Here is a 13,307-nt window from a genome sequence, read left to right on the forward strand (position 1 = left end):
AGCGGCTGGGCCCGTGAGCCATGGCCGCCGAGCCTGCGCGTCCGGAGCCTGTGCTCCGCAACGGGAGAGGCCACAACAGTGAGGGGCCCGTGTAACGCAAAAAAAAAAAAAAAAACGATCATAGGAATTTCTATCAAACACTTTGCTGAAATCTCGATATACCATGTCTGCACCACATGCACACACACATAAGTGGAAATGGCCTGATTTGTTCAGAGTGAGCCCACAGCGGCTCCTAGTAATCATCACGGTGGCTTCGGAATGCTTATGCTCTCCAAGATTCTAGTCTAGAATTCTGGGAAGATGTGATACCAGACTCCCTGACTTGTGGTTTCCACAGTCCAATTTCCACTTCGTATTAAAGGTGAGGGTAAAACTTTGCGCCTGTCTCCAGTCTTTTGGCTCTTCTTCTACTTCTTATGATGACTCAAAATTTGCTAATAGTGATACCATGATAATAACCAGAAGACTCTTCAGTGCCCTGGGATATAACTGATCTGAACTTGGGCCTCATTATCTATGACACACCACGGTGGTTAATCCTCTTAGCTTTTTTGGTTTTGTCAACTGCTTACCCATGGTACAGAACAGATATTACCTTGAAAACTGATGAACTAGCAAAATATGGACCGTGAAGACAATAATATCTAGATCAACTAATTACACAAATAAGACCATACTTTAACTATGTTAGGAAATTATCCAATAAAATGAAGTACATATGAATAATAATGCAATTTTTACCTTGGACATTAATTACAACTCTGCTGGAAATAATTCCACTTAATAGCTGCTATGCAAAATCACTGTGGTTGTTATCTAAGGAAAGCATATAGTTAGGGATACAGAATTGACCCCATTATTATTATTTTACATTCACTAAGTACTAACACTGAGTCTACATGGAATATGGAAACATCCCTGGTCACACGACAAATAAGTTTCCAGCTGAAGGTTAGGTCTCAAGTAACCACGGGCAGAAAGGAGTAAGGGCAAACCTTTGGTTGAGCCGGTTAACATGGGGCTGCCATCCAGGGGCAAAAGTATCTGCTCTCTGTAGAGAAGCTAGTTTTATTCCCATTGAACTTTGTCAAAATCCCAACGACACGGGCAAGGAAAACTTAGTTGTGTTGGTCTTCAGCTTCAAAGAAGATGCTTTTGGCTTACTAGTACAAGAATAATGGGCCTTCCAATAGGAACATCACATCCAATAGGAATAACGTCACCACCAAGCCATTCATACTTTCCATGTTGTCTCCATTTTAACTAACAATTCATTTCAGGAGGTGCCTAATGGGGATCGGAAGGCATTCTGTGACTGCCTTGTGTATTGCAGATACTTAGTACATTCATCGAGTGAATGCTCAAAGGAGGAAATGGCTCATATGGGATTAAACCTTTAATATTAGCTTCGAGGGCTCCCTGAGACTTTTTATTGTTTTAGCAGTTGAAACCCTTTGTTTAAGAGAAATCTTACTTCGAAGACCCATATGTAAAGCAGATTTTAGACATGCTCTGGTTAAAATAGGCACGGGGGACTCAGAATAACCCCCGCAGCATCTCTCCCACATCTCTACTCCCCGTGGAATACACTGCCTAAACTAGAACTGAGCTAACTGGCACAGAAACCCACTGACTAATACGGTGCTAATTTTGCCATGTGGAAGGAGGGAGAAGGTACTGGATAGATTATTACAGGGTGCCCAGGAAGGTGGAGGAGTTGAGATTCAGAGCATGAGAGTGAAAGGATTTCTAATCCTCAATGTGGACAGGAGCCCAAGTCAGGCTCTATGAGTGGGTATAAAACCAGGAGCAACAGCTCCTGCTGAATCTGCTTGGTTTTGGTCCAGTGATCCCAGCAGAGAGCCCACCCCCACTCCCAACCCACGTGCAACAACTGCTCACATCAGTGCCTCCTGCCTCAGGAGGCCACCGGACACTGTAGTTATTTTTCAGGCTATTAATAAGCAAAATGACAGAAGATTTTTTTTTAATGATAAATGTGTTTTGGAACGCATCAGCTAATTCCCTTTTGCTTCATGAAATCATGTTTAGCTCCACAGAGTCTAGGTCTGGCATTTAAAGACCAATTCACATTGTCCTTTTGTAACTCAGAAGTCATTCATTGGCTCTTGTTAACATGCCATTGTATGGAATATTACTCAGCCATAAAGGGAAACGAAACTGAGTTATCTATAGCGAGGTGGATGGACCTAGAGAGTGAAGTAAGTCAGAAAGAGAAAAACAAATACCGTATGCTAACACACATATATGGAATCTAAAAAAAAAAAAAAATGGTTCCGAAGGACCTAGGGGCAAGACAGACATAAAGACGCAGATGTAGAGAATGGACTTGAGGACACGGGGTGGGGGAAGGATAAGCTGGGACGAAGTGAGAGAGTGGCATGGACTAATATATACTACCAAATGTAAAATTATGTATACATATAGCTGATTCACTTTGTTATACAGCAGAAACTAACACACCACTGTAAAGCAATTATACTCCAATAAAGATGTTAAAGAAGAAAAACAAACATGCCATTGTAGATACTCTGTATTTCACACACACACATTCTGGCTCCATATGGAAATGGCATTTACTAGAGTTCTGCCACACTATTTGTATGTGAAGAAGTGTGACAGCCACTGGCACATATTTTCATTTGGAAAGGCCTTTTTAAAAATTTGACTCTCAAAAGCTTTCTCCTTTTGTTTAGAAATTTTAGATCAGTGTTAGCTTTTCTAGCAACCATTGGAGTAGGTGAGCATTTTATGACCCTCACTGGTCTTATTGTGAGAAGACTATGGAAAAAGTTACTCAAAGCATTTTCGATCATGCCTGAGATTCATTTAAACATTTTTAAAAATTACATACTAAGGTATGTCCTGGGTACTTTTCTGACATGTAACAACTTTATTAATTAACTGATTAAAAGTATAACTTTTGGGACTTCCCTGCTGGCGCAGTGGTTAAGACTCCGCCTGCCAATGCAGGGGACATTGCAGGTTCGAGCCCTGGTCCGGGAAGATCCCACATGCTGCGGAGCAACTAAGCCCGTGCGCCACGACTACTGAGCCCACACACCTAGAGCCCGCGCTCCGCAACGAGAAGCCACCGCAATGAGAAGTCCAAGCACCGCAATGAAAATAGTCCGTGCTCGCCGCAACTAGAGAAAGCCCGCGAGCAGCAACGGAGACCCAACGCAGCCAAAAATAAATAAACAAACAAATAAATAAAGTTATAAAACAAAATGTGTAACTTTCTATTTTCATGACACCAGAGTAATCTGTCAGGCATCTTAAAACATACTTTTCAGGTACTGATGAAGGGGGATGGAAGTGGAGACATTCCACTGTCTGCCCTACGTTTAAAATTTTCTTCGACCATTTAAAATCATTTTATGAATTCGAGATAGCTAATCAAAAGTCTGTCTGCTGTCTATAACTCAAACCCAAAGTGCCTCAGTTTCCACACCGTACACCGTGGTGGTCAGTTTTCTAAGACTCTTCCCAACTGAGACTTGGTAAACAACGTGCTTACTCTTTCTTTGCTGCTGATTTTAGAGCTTCAGACCATAGACATTACTATATTAGGGACTTGGAAATCAGTAGACAAATTAAGGAGTTTCTGCTCTGCGTACTTCTGTGCATCTTTTACATATGGATCATGCTAACCATAGCAAGGTGTGCCATGGCTTTAAAGATGTCGAAGGAAAGAGCACAGAGACTGAAAGCCATTATCCTGGATTCTAGGTCTAGTTCTACCACTTACTATATGAAGATCACTTAGACTTCCAGTGCCCACAGTTTCTTCACCTGGTAAAGCTAGGTAATAATGTCTGCTTCTCAGAGTCATTGTGGAGAGCAGTTTAGGTAACGTACATGAAAGAGTTTTACAAACTGAATTGTGCTATGCAAATTTATGGCAGAATTATTATCATTCATATGGAGTCACATGGCTAACAAGATGTGAAGACAGGTCACCTATCTGATTCTGGAGGAGGGTGATAAATGCCAAAGTGTTTTTACAGTTTAATCTTTTCATAGCCTAATGAGAACAAGGCAGTAGAACAGAAGAATTGCATGGGGGGAAGGGCAAGTTTAAGTTCCATCTGCCCAAGCTGGAAGACTGGTGGGAAGGGAAGAATCTCTGAAAAGATGAGAGGTTACAAAGTAGAAAGGGGTGACCTGGGAACAGGGTGTTTTAAAAAGAGCAGCAGGGCAGAGAATAAAGTCACAAGACTTGTTCACAAGAGGGTGCTGGGTTAAAGCCTGACCTTGAGCCACAAATCACGGAATCACAGGGCTGGAAGGAATCTTAAGAGGCTACCTCGTCCACACCCCCACCATTCAGTAGGGCATTTCAACCATCCCAAACAGATGAGACTTTATCCAACTTTGAATGAAAAGCTCTGACACTAAATGAGCAGGTATTGACTGCTGTGGCTTCAACTGTTTACAACAGGCAGGGAAACAATTTCTGGAATTTCATTTGAACCTGAACTGAAACTGGGGAAAAACAATAAACAAGCTAGATTTTCCTTGGGAACAATAACTTCTGTAGCAGTTTAGGTACTGCTAAATTAACACTAACTACATAGCTACTCTTAGAGAGAAAATGTTAGCAACAGAACTGGGTTAGAGGACAAACGGCCCACAGTGTCATGTGGGAAAGAATGTATTGTGATCATTCCTGGTATTTGTGGGGTCTTCTCTCCATGCAGGAGCCCTGGAGCAGGATACTAAGAAAAACAAAATTTGGGTTTTTTTTTTTAAAGCAATATGGCCCAGCAAACTCCAGGACTGACACTGAAGACTTAAAAGAGTTTAATTCCTCTCCTAACACAAGACAATAAATCCTCACACAAATTAGAAACTGAAAAGGAAATAAAAAGAGTCCTCATTTCCAATCGTGGGAATGTTACACAAGAACTCTGGCTTGGAAGGAGGAGGGGAGGACATTCCACACCTGCAGGCCTTCCCAGGAAAGGGGCCCAGGCCTGACCCTGAACCCATCCCCTCAAGGTTACACCGTGGGACTGTCAATATGGAAATAATGTTACATTATTCCCTTAGTGAATATATTATTTCCAGTGCTATCAACAGTAACCATAACCTGAAAGGAGGCAGCTGAGAATTTCCATGGAAGAAAGTGAAGAGTTATTTTGGGATGTGCTCATAAAAGGCCTAGCTACAGTCCATCTGGATGGACACACATGGGCATACATGCATAGACAGAAGTATCTCTGCGTTTATAGCTGTGTACGTTGGCGCATCCTACTGTAGTTTAATAGATGCAGCACCAAGTGAGGGGCTTAGGAAAATAACATTACACTCCTGGATTCAGCACTCACTTACATGTGAACTGGGGCAAGTTAACTTGATTCTACCTCCTCATCACTAAAACTTTAGGTCAGTTTAGCCAGGCATTCAGTGAATCCAGATGTTTGGCAGTATACAGGAAACAACATCTGGATGAGTAATTGAATTTTCAACTGAACTTACTGGATGTTTTGGCAGCATGTCTGCACAGCCTTTAATGGCTTTCTGCCTCAGTTTCCCTAGCTATAAAAAAGGGACAAACATTACCACTTACCTCGCGGGAGGTAGAGAGGATGAAATAGTATCCAGGGGTAACAATGAGTTCCTGAAAGGCATGATTCTTTGACAGTACTATATCTTATCCAATTATAGGCTGGATATTTTTTCCAACATGAGCCGTTAGACTTTTAGGACATGAAAGCACTCTGAAATATAGTTCAGTGCTATACAGATACAACACATTATCATCATCAACATCATCATCATCCTAACATTCTTCTTTCTGACTTCCCTAAAGTATCTCACTTTCAGAATGGATCATGGCCAAAATATGAACTTTATTGAGGGTCTGAAAGAAGACATGTTTTGGCCATGTAAAGCAACACAGGTGAGAAAAAAAAATCAATGTGGGTGTTTGGAGCCCAACCAATTTCACAGCTCACACACATGCAATTACATATTTCTGTATATATGTAAAGATGTATAATTATATATACATTTTATATAATGGGATAATATAAATAGAGATAGAGACATAGATATAATTTCTCATCCTCATAATAACCTTGTAAGGGACTATTCTGACAACTCTAAGTACTATAGGTAAGAAAACTAAAGCTCAGAGAGGTTGAATGATTTGCCCAAGGTTATATATCTAGTAAGATCCACAGGTGAATTCAGATCCATCTGGATCCAAAGCCCATCTTCTTTTCATGATATTACATGGTCTCCCACAGCATTAACAGCAAGCATCCGAAGTCTTTACTAAAGGGGCTTGCTATTAATATCTTTAGTGACTATTGGATCATATGATCTGATGCAGCTTTCCCTTTTTCCACGATGGGCATCCAGCTATTAATATTTTTAGTGACTACTGGATCGTATGGTCTGATGCAGCTTTCCCTTTTTCCACGATGGGCATCCAGCCAGAGGTCTTTCTCTGATATTTCTTGTGAAATCCTTCTTACACTAGCCTAGCCCACCTTAGGCCTAAGCAAACCACCCCAAACTGATAAGCAGCATCACCGTCGGGCTCTTCATTACAGGCTGCCTTTTATTTGTATTTAAGCACTTTCCATGCTTGTGCGTCTCCTCCAAGGAAGCTGTGAAAACAGACGGTTAGACTTCTTTTGAATGCTCAAACTCCCTGGTACCTGGCTGAGCACACAGTAGGTGTTCCTTAACGTCTGTTGACCAAAGAGATTTGTTGACAATATTCTTCATTTAGAATTAGGGGCACAGTAATGGACCCTGAGATTTGAGCCTCACCAGTGCTTGGGTCTAGCCAGTTGAGTGGAGCCACACAGACACATTTGGTTTGAGATAATTTGGAAATAATTCGGAGGAGAAATACTGCCATTGTCCCCAGGTAAAGCACACCAGTTCAGCAGTGAGTGGTTTACACTGTGCTCTGAACTCTTCAGAGGTGTGTTTTGAAATAATCATACTATATCTTACCAGGCTTTATAGAACTTAGTGAGGTTGTGAGTTCACCAAAAGAAGGATCTGTTATGCAAATACTGCCACTATCCTGTGCTCAGCAGCAGTAACAACTATTTATTACTCAGAAGTGTAGTGAATACTTTCACATGCCATTTGCAGTGAAATACACCGCTATTAGAAAGCCCTTCCAAACATTTTCTAAAAACCACAAAAATTTCACTGCTAAACTTCATATTAAAAAATGAAATCATGCCAGCGTTGTCATACAGAAACCTCTGTCCTTGCATAAGAATTTTAGTTTCATTAAGTTCTTCCTAGGCTACAAATAGAAGTCAGTGGTGCCAGCGCCTTCCCACCCATGGACCATGGGGTAGGAACACTGTCACTCTGGTATCTGGTGGCATTTCTGATGGCATTTAAAAAATTGTGGCCACAAAGCAATCACAAGCAGATGGTACAACTAACTTCTATTTGTGTCTTAGTTACTAAACTCCTTCTGAGAGGAAAAACTGTGTACAGGTTAAGGGAATCTGTGGGTGTCTCAGTGCATGGCAGTGAGTCAGAAGTTGGCAAGGGTGCAGTGAAGCTGGTCCTCTCGTATCTTGCTGGTGGCAGTGAAAGCTGATACATCCCCATTGGAGAGTGGTTTGGAAACATGCATTAAAATGCTCATATCCTTTAACCCAATAACCCCAGTATTTTAAGAAAATGATCTAAGATCAGGAGATAGCGCTATGCAGGAGAGGTAGCTTCATTTATAATGGTAAAAATTTGAAGCAATCTGAGTGCACAGCAAAAGCAGACTGATTAATTATAATTAATACTTAAAGGAATCTTTTGCGGCCACATAAAATGATTAATATGAAGATACATGGCAACATGAAAAAGTATTTCCAATACAGTGTTAATTTTAAGAACTAGAAATCACTTGTATGCTTCCAATTACGTAAAAAGTCTGTGTGTGATTTTATGAACAAATATTTAAAAAGAACGTGTAAAAATGAAAACAAAATAGACTAGTTGGGTTGTGAGAAATGCTTTTCCTTCTGTTTTCGCTTATATTACAATATTTTCTTTATAATTTAAAAGTGGGGTGGAAAACAAGGGTCAGAAGTCCTTTTTTAGCAGAAAGAATCTTTGAAGAAAGTGAACAAGAGCTGCCTCTGCAAAAGCCCAAGAATACAGTTTGAACACTGGACATCATCCAGCCACCACTTTTTTGCCATTTCCATTTTTGTTGGCTATACACATACCTGGTTAATGTGCTTCAGTTTGTCAATAATTTGACTGACCACTGGCTCAGGGCCCTTCATTTTCAGCTCATGGAGGTTGAACTGATTTTTCATTCCATTTCTTGCTGCCTTTTGGCTGTATCTGGGAAACATGAAGGTAAAGAAAAGGTTTGTCACAAGAGAGTTCCAAGCAAAGTGCAAGTTGACTGTATTTGGCACCAATGGTCAAGCTGACCGCAAGCTCTCTTCAGCCTTCCAACCCGTGGGATGACTGCAGGGTACAAAGGTAGACCGCTCCAGACAGAGTCCATCTGCAGTAGAGAACATTCAACAGTCAACAAGTATTCATTCAACATCCTTTTTTTTCTAGGTGTTGGAGATACACCAATGAACAAGACAGACAAGGTCTCTGTCCTTATTGTGCCCTCAGTCTAGTGGACAGTCCAGAAGAGCATGCAGAGTGAGAAGAGCTATGCTAAGGGAGCTGCTGGGTCTTGGCCAGGGAAGCACGCAGGAAGGTCCTTAACTCTGAGAATGCTTTCTACTCGTTTGAAGAAGAAAGACTCTTGCGTGTTCTTTACCTCTTCCTTCTTCTCCACTTCTTCCTCCCATCATTTCCTGCAGGTCTGGGAGCTGGGTTGCTTTTCAGGACGCTTTCCTAAGCCATTTGCAGCATAAATTATGCTGGCCAGCTTCTGTCTGTGTTCTCCAGGGGAAGACAGAACACCAGCTCACGGGAAGGTTTTAACGTGCTGCCCCCGGATAAGCCATAGGCTTTCGCTTCAGGATTGAAGTTTCAAGGTAGCTATGGACATCCGCACCAATGCGAGAATGGGGATATTTACAATCCTGGGCAATTCTGCCTTTCAGTGTGCGGCTTTGGCAACTTCGACTGGGACAGTAATTCACTACTGAGGTGGTTGCTTTGCTGCCCCCATGGTTCCAGACCTCTAAGTAGAGTTACTCCTCAACTTGCAAAACAAAGCAAACAAATGCAAAACAGAACAAGAAACAGATTTCATTTCTTCCTTTATCTTCCATCATGTAGAAAGACCAGAACACTGTTACCAAAGGGGGAAGAGGTTTTTGATCCCTTTTTTGCTTTTTTCTCATCCTGATAGTGGAATATTTTCTTAAAGAAATGGAAAAATTTGCAGGTCTTTTGCCCCTACTTTATACATTAAAAAAAAATTACAATAAAGCAGTAGAATTAAGGGTAAATTCATATTTCTTTTACTAATATTTTAAATTACAAAAATAACAGTGCTCATTATAAACAATTCAAATGTACAGAAATAAACAAAGCACACAGCAAAAGTTCTTGTATCATCCTATCCTTCCATGAGAGAACCATGGTTAACAGTTTGATATATACTCTTCTAGGGGTTTTCACATGCATATACTAACATGTAGCTTTAACCAAAACTGGAATCATACTAGTCATATTGATTTGCAGCTTATCACTTAATATACATCTTGGATATATTTCCACGTCAGAACATAAATAACTGCCTTGTTCTTATTCCTCTGTATGGCTACATCATAATTTATTTATCCAATCCCTTACTGATAAAACAATTGAGATACTTCTAAGATTTTGCTAATATAAACAATGCTGCAAAGAACATCCTTGCATGCCAATCTTTGTACATTTACATTAATATCTATAAAGGGTAAGTTTCTAGAATCTAATCAGTTTGTATTTCTAATCCCAAATTATGACATGCAATGAATCATTAATACTACTGTATTTTTGCACAGCATTTTACAAAGCAGTTTTGTATCACTCGGTTCATTTGAGCTTCTCAACCACAGTGTGAGGTGATAGGGCAGACCTCATTATCTCTTTATTACTGAAAATTTCACAACTTCAGAAGATACTGATCTGACTGTGTTAGATGCTCCCTTCCATAATATAATGCATCTGCCAATATTTTACTTTATTTTTTTTTTTTTTTTTGCGGTACGCGGGCCTCTCACCGTTGTGGCCTCGCCCGTCGCGGAGCACAGGCTCCGGACGCGCAGGCCCGGCGGCCACGGCTCACGGGCCCAGCCGCTCCGCGGCACGTGGGATCCTCCCGGACCGGGGCACGAACCCGCGTCCCCTGCCTCGGCAGGCGGACTCCCAACCACTGCGCCACCAGGGAAGCCCTCTGCCAATATAAAGGACATGCTTTGATGCTACCATGCATGATAGCAGAGGAGGTCAGGAAATCAAGGTCTGACTTTTATAACTGAAAGTCATCTTCCGAGAACAAAAATATTTTGTAGGAACGTTGAAGAGAACATCTGATTGCATTTCTTCTAAAATGGCAGCCTAACACATTCAGCTTACCTAACTTTCAAAGTCAGTGAATACACAGATCACCAACCATGAAATACCAATTGCCTTTGGGGGCTGTATTAAAGAAATGTAAAGCAACATTCTTTGTTTATATATCTGGTGTGAATCAGCTCCCCACTAGCCTCCTTTTTTTTTTGTTCATATATAACGCTGTCTGTTTAAATATAATCTCCCTCTTGATGATACTGCCAACTCCATCTCCTTCTTCTTCACATCTACTGATACCTGAAGCAGAGACCCAAGTCACAGGGAAAGACGTAAGGCTCATTATAAATCTTCTGAAATGAACTTCAGGAACGTGTCCCTGGAGACATTTCCCTGGGCTTGTTCCTATCGAAGCCTGCCGGCCACTTTTATGCCCACTCCTACAAAACAAACCTCTTCCTGAAGTTTATTATCCTCACCGGAATACTGTAAAGACATCTGCCAACTTAGTGATTTTGCCCTGTACTCCATCTTCCAAATCATTTATAAATATTAAGTCAAATTAGTCCCATAGCTGATCCCCTGCGGCCCTACTGTCTATTCTCTGCCATTCAGGAAAATGCCCCTTTAGCTCAATTTTTTTTTATTTCTTACCTCCAAGCCATGGACTTGGTGGTAAGGAGCCAGCACTAAACACTGCTCCCCAGTCCCATGGTGACTCAATTTTTTAAAAACAGCTTTGAGTTTAAAAGCTTGCCAAACTTTCTGAAAGTCGAAATAGCATCCACTGTTCTGCCCTATCCATGTGCTATTTAAATCCTCAAAAGACTCTAGTAAATTAAGCATGGTTTCTGGTTACAGAAGTGTTGGGAAGAGCTGGCCTATGGCACAGCTCTAAAACTTAATTTTATTTACTCCACGAAGCAGTCACCAAAAGTACTGGTTCAACTGATGTCTACAGCTGCTAAAATTTAGCGGCACTATTTTAAAACTATTCAAAAACTCTGATCTTGCCCTATCCCTTTAGGTGTCTCAATATCTCTCCCCCATCCCTAACATCAGGTTCTGTTTCTTACCTCTCTACTCTTTCTCCTTAGCCAGACAAAATGTAGAACAGAATCTTAAAAGCCATGAGTGTTAAAATGGAATACTATGCAGACATTAAAATTAAAAGAACAAGTAAAAAAAAAAAGAAAAAAAAAGAACAAGTGGATCTATGTGTGTTGATATAGAACCAAATCCAAGATACACTGTAACAAATACAAGTACTGGTTAAGAATGTACAGTGTGATTCTATTAGCGATAAAAATGGGGGAGACGCAAGAGGGAAGAGACATGGGAACATATGTATATGTATAACTGATTCACTTTGTTGTAAAGGAGAAACTAACACACTATTGTAAAACAGTTATACTCCAATAAAGATGTTAAAAAAAAAATGGGTCTGCATACGCATTACTCTCATACACTTTATATGTGTTCAAATATACACAGAAAATTTTTAGATGGATCCATAAAAGAATGGTAAAAGTGGTTACTTCCAGTGAGTAAGATTTTGGAGGAAGTTTGACTTTTTTCTTTTATGTCCTTCTATGTCTTTTACACTTTAAAAATCTTTGAAATAATTTAATTTTTAATGAGCGAAATTTTATACAGTAGTTATTTTTAAGGCAAAAGAAAACAAAATGAAACAACCATAGCAAGAACAAAAAACATCTAGAGACTGTCATACAGAGTGAAGTCAGAAAGAGAAAAACAAATATCGTATATTAACGCATATATGTGGAACCTAGAAAAATGGTACAGGTGAACCGGTTTGCAGGGCAGAAATAGAGACACAGATGTAGACAACAAACGTATGGACACCAATGGGGGAAAGCGGCTTGGGGGGGGGCGGGTGGTGTGATGAATTAGGCAATTGGGATTGACATGTATACACTGATGTGTATAAAATGGATGACTAATAAGAACCTGCTGTATAAAAAAATAAAATAAAATTCAAAAATTCAAAAAAAAAAGAACAAAAAACAAACAAAAGGAAAATAAAAAGTGGGCCTAACTCCTATGCACAGCTCAGGGCCTCTGGGAAATCTTTCTTGTTAATAAGAGTTATGTTGGCCTTCACTAGAACCCCGGTTTAAAGGTGATTTCTTATGAGAACACATATTTGGGCCAATGTACACAATGTCACCCTGGAATTCCTTCACACCTCAGATGGTTATCATCAGGTCACAAATTCTACTTCGTTAGGTTAAACACAGCCTATATGTTTTCTACTCCTCAATGAGGTAACGCTAACCTGTCTATTTCAAAAGGACAGTCAATATATTAGCAAGGATGTGACTAAGAATGTGCATTATTCTGAGTACCCTCTCTCAAAACGGAGGCCAAAAAAAGCCATTCAAGTTCTTACCCACGTTCCCGGCAGACGCCTAAAGTCCTCTCCTGATGGGACTTGAGGGCCTCCTAGGACCGCTCTGATTCATTCTGAGCTGCTGCCCTCGCACCCAGATGTATCGTGGGCACCATGCTGAGTTGCTCGTTCTCCTTCTACGTACATTCATTTGCCAGCCAGTATAGTCTGTGAGCTCTTTGAAGGCAGAGGCTTGCTTAGTTCTCTTTTGTACCACCTAAAGCACCTCCTGGTGTTGTGATAACACAAGCTGTCAGTACTGAGTGCTTTCTCTGTGCCAAATACTGTTCCAAGCGCTGAGGAAAAAAAAAAAAACCTGCATCGGGCTTCCCTGGTGGCGCAGTGGTTGCGAGTCCGCCTGCCGATGCAGGGGACACGGGTTCGTGCCCCGGTCCGGGAGGATCCC

General features: G+C 40.8%; 1 protein-coding gene across 2 annotated transcripts in view; it reads right to left on the reverse strand.

Moving 5' to 3' along the window:
• GPC3 (glypican 3) overlaps nucleotides 1-13,307 on the reverse strand; it is a 457,215-nt gene that overhangs the window by 120,623 nt on the left and 323,285 nt on the right. For both annotated transcript variants that reach the window (XM_024128233.2, XM_024128234.3), the window contains exon 6: nucleotides 8,241-8,361. In XM_024128233.2, the coding sequence (XP_023984001.1) occupies nucleotides 8,241-8,361 (121 nt within the window). The remainder of the gene's footprint in view (nucleotides 1-8,240; nucleotides 8,362-13,307) is intronic.

Source organism: Physeter macrocephalus, chromosome 21, assembly GCF_002837175.3.
Source record: "Physeter macrocephalus isolate SW-GA chromosome 21, ASM283717v5, whole genome shotgun sequence".
Taxonomy (NCBI): Eukaryota; Metazoa; Chordata; class Mammalia; order Artiodactyla; family Physeteridae; genus Physeter; species Physeter macrocephalus.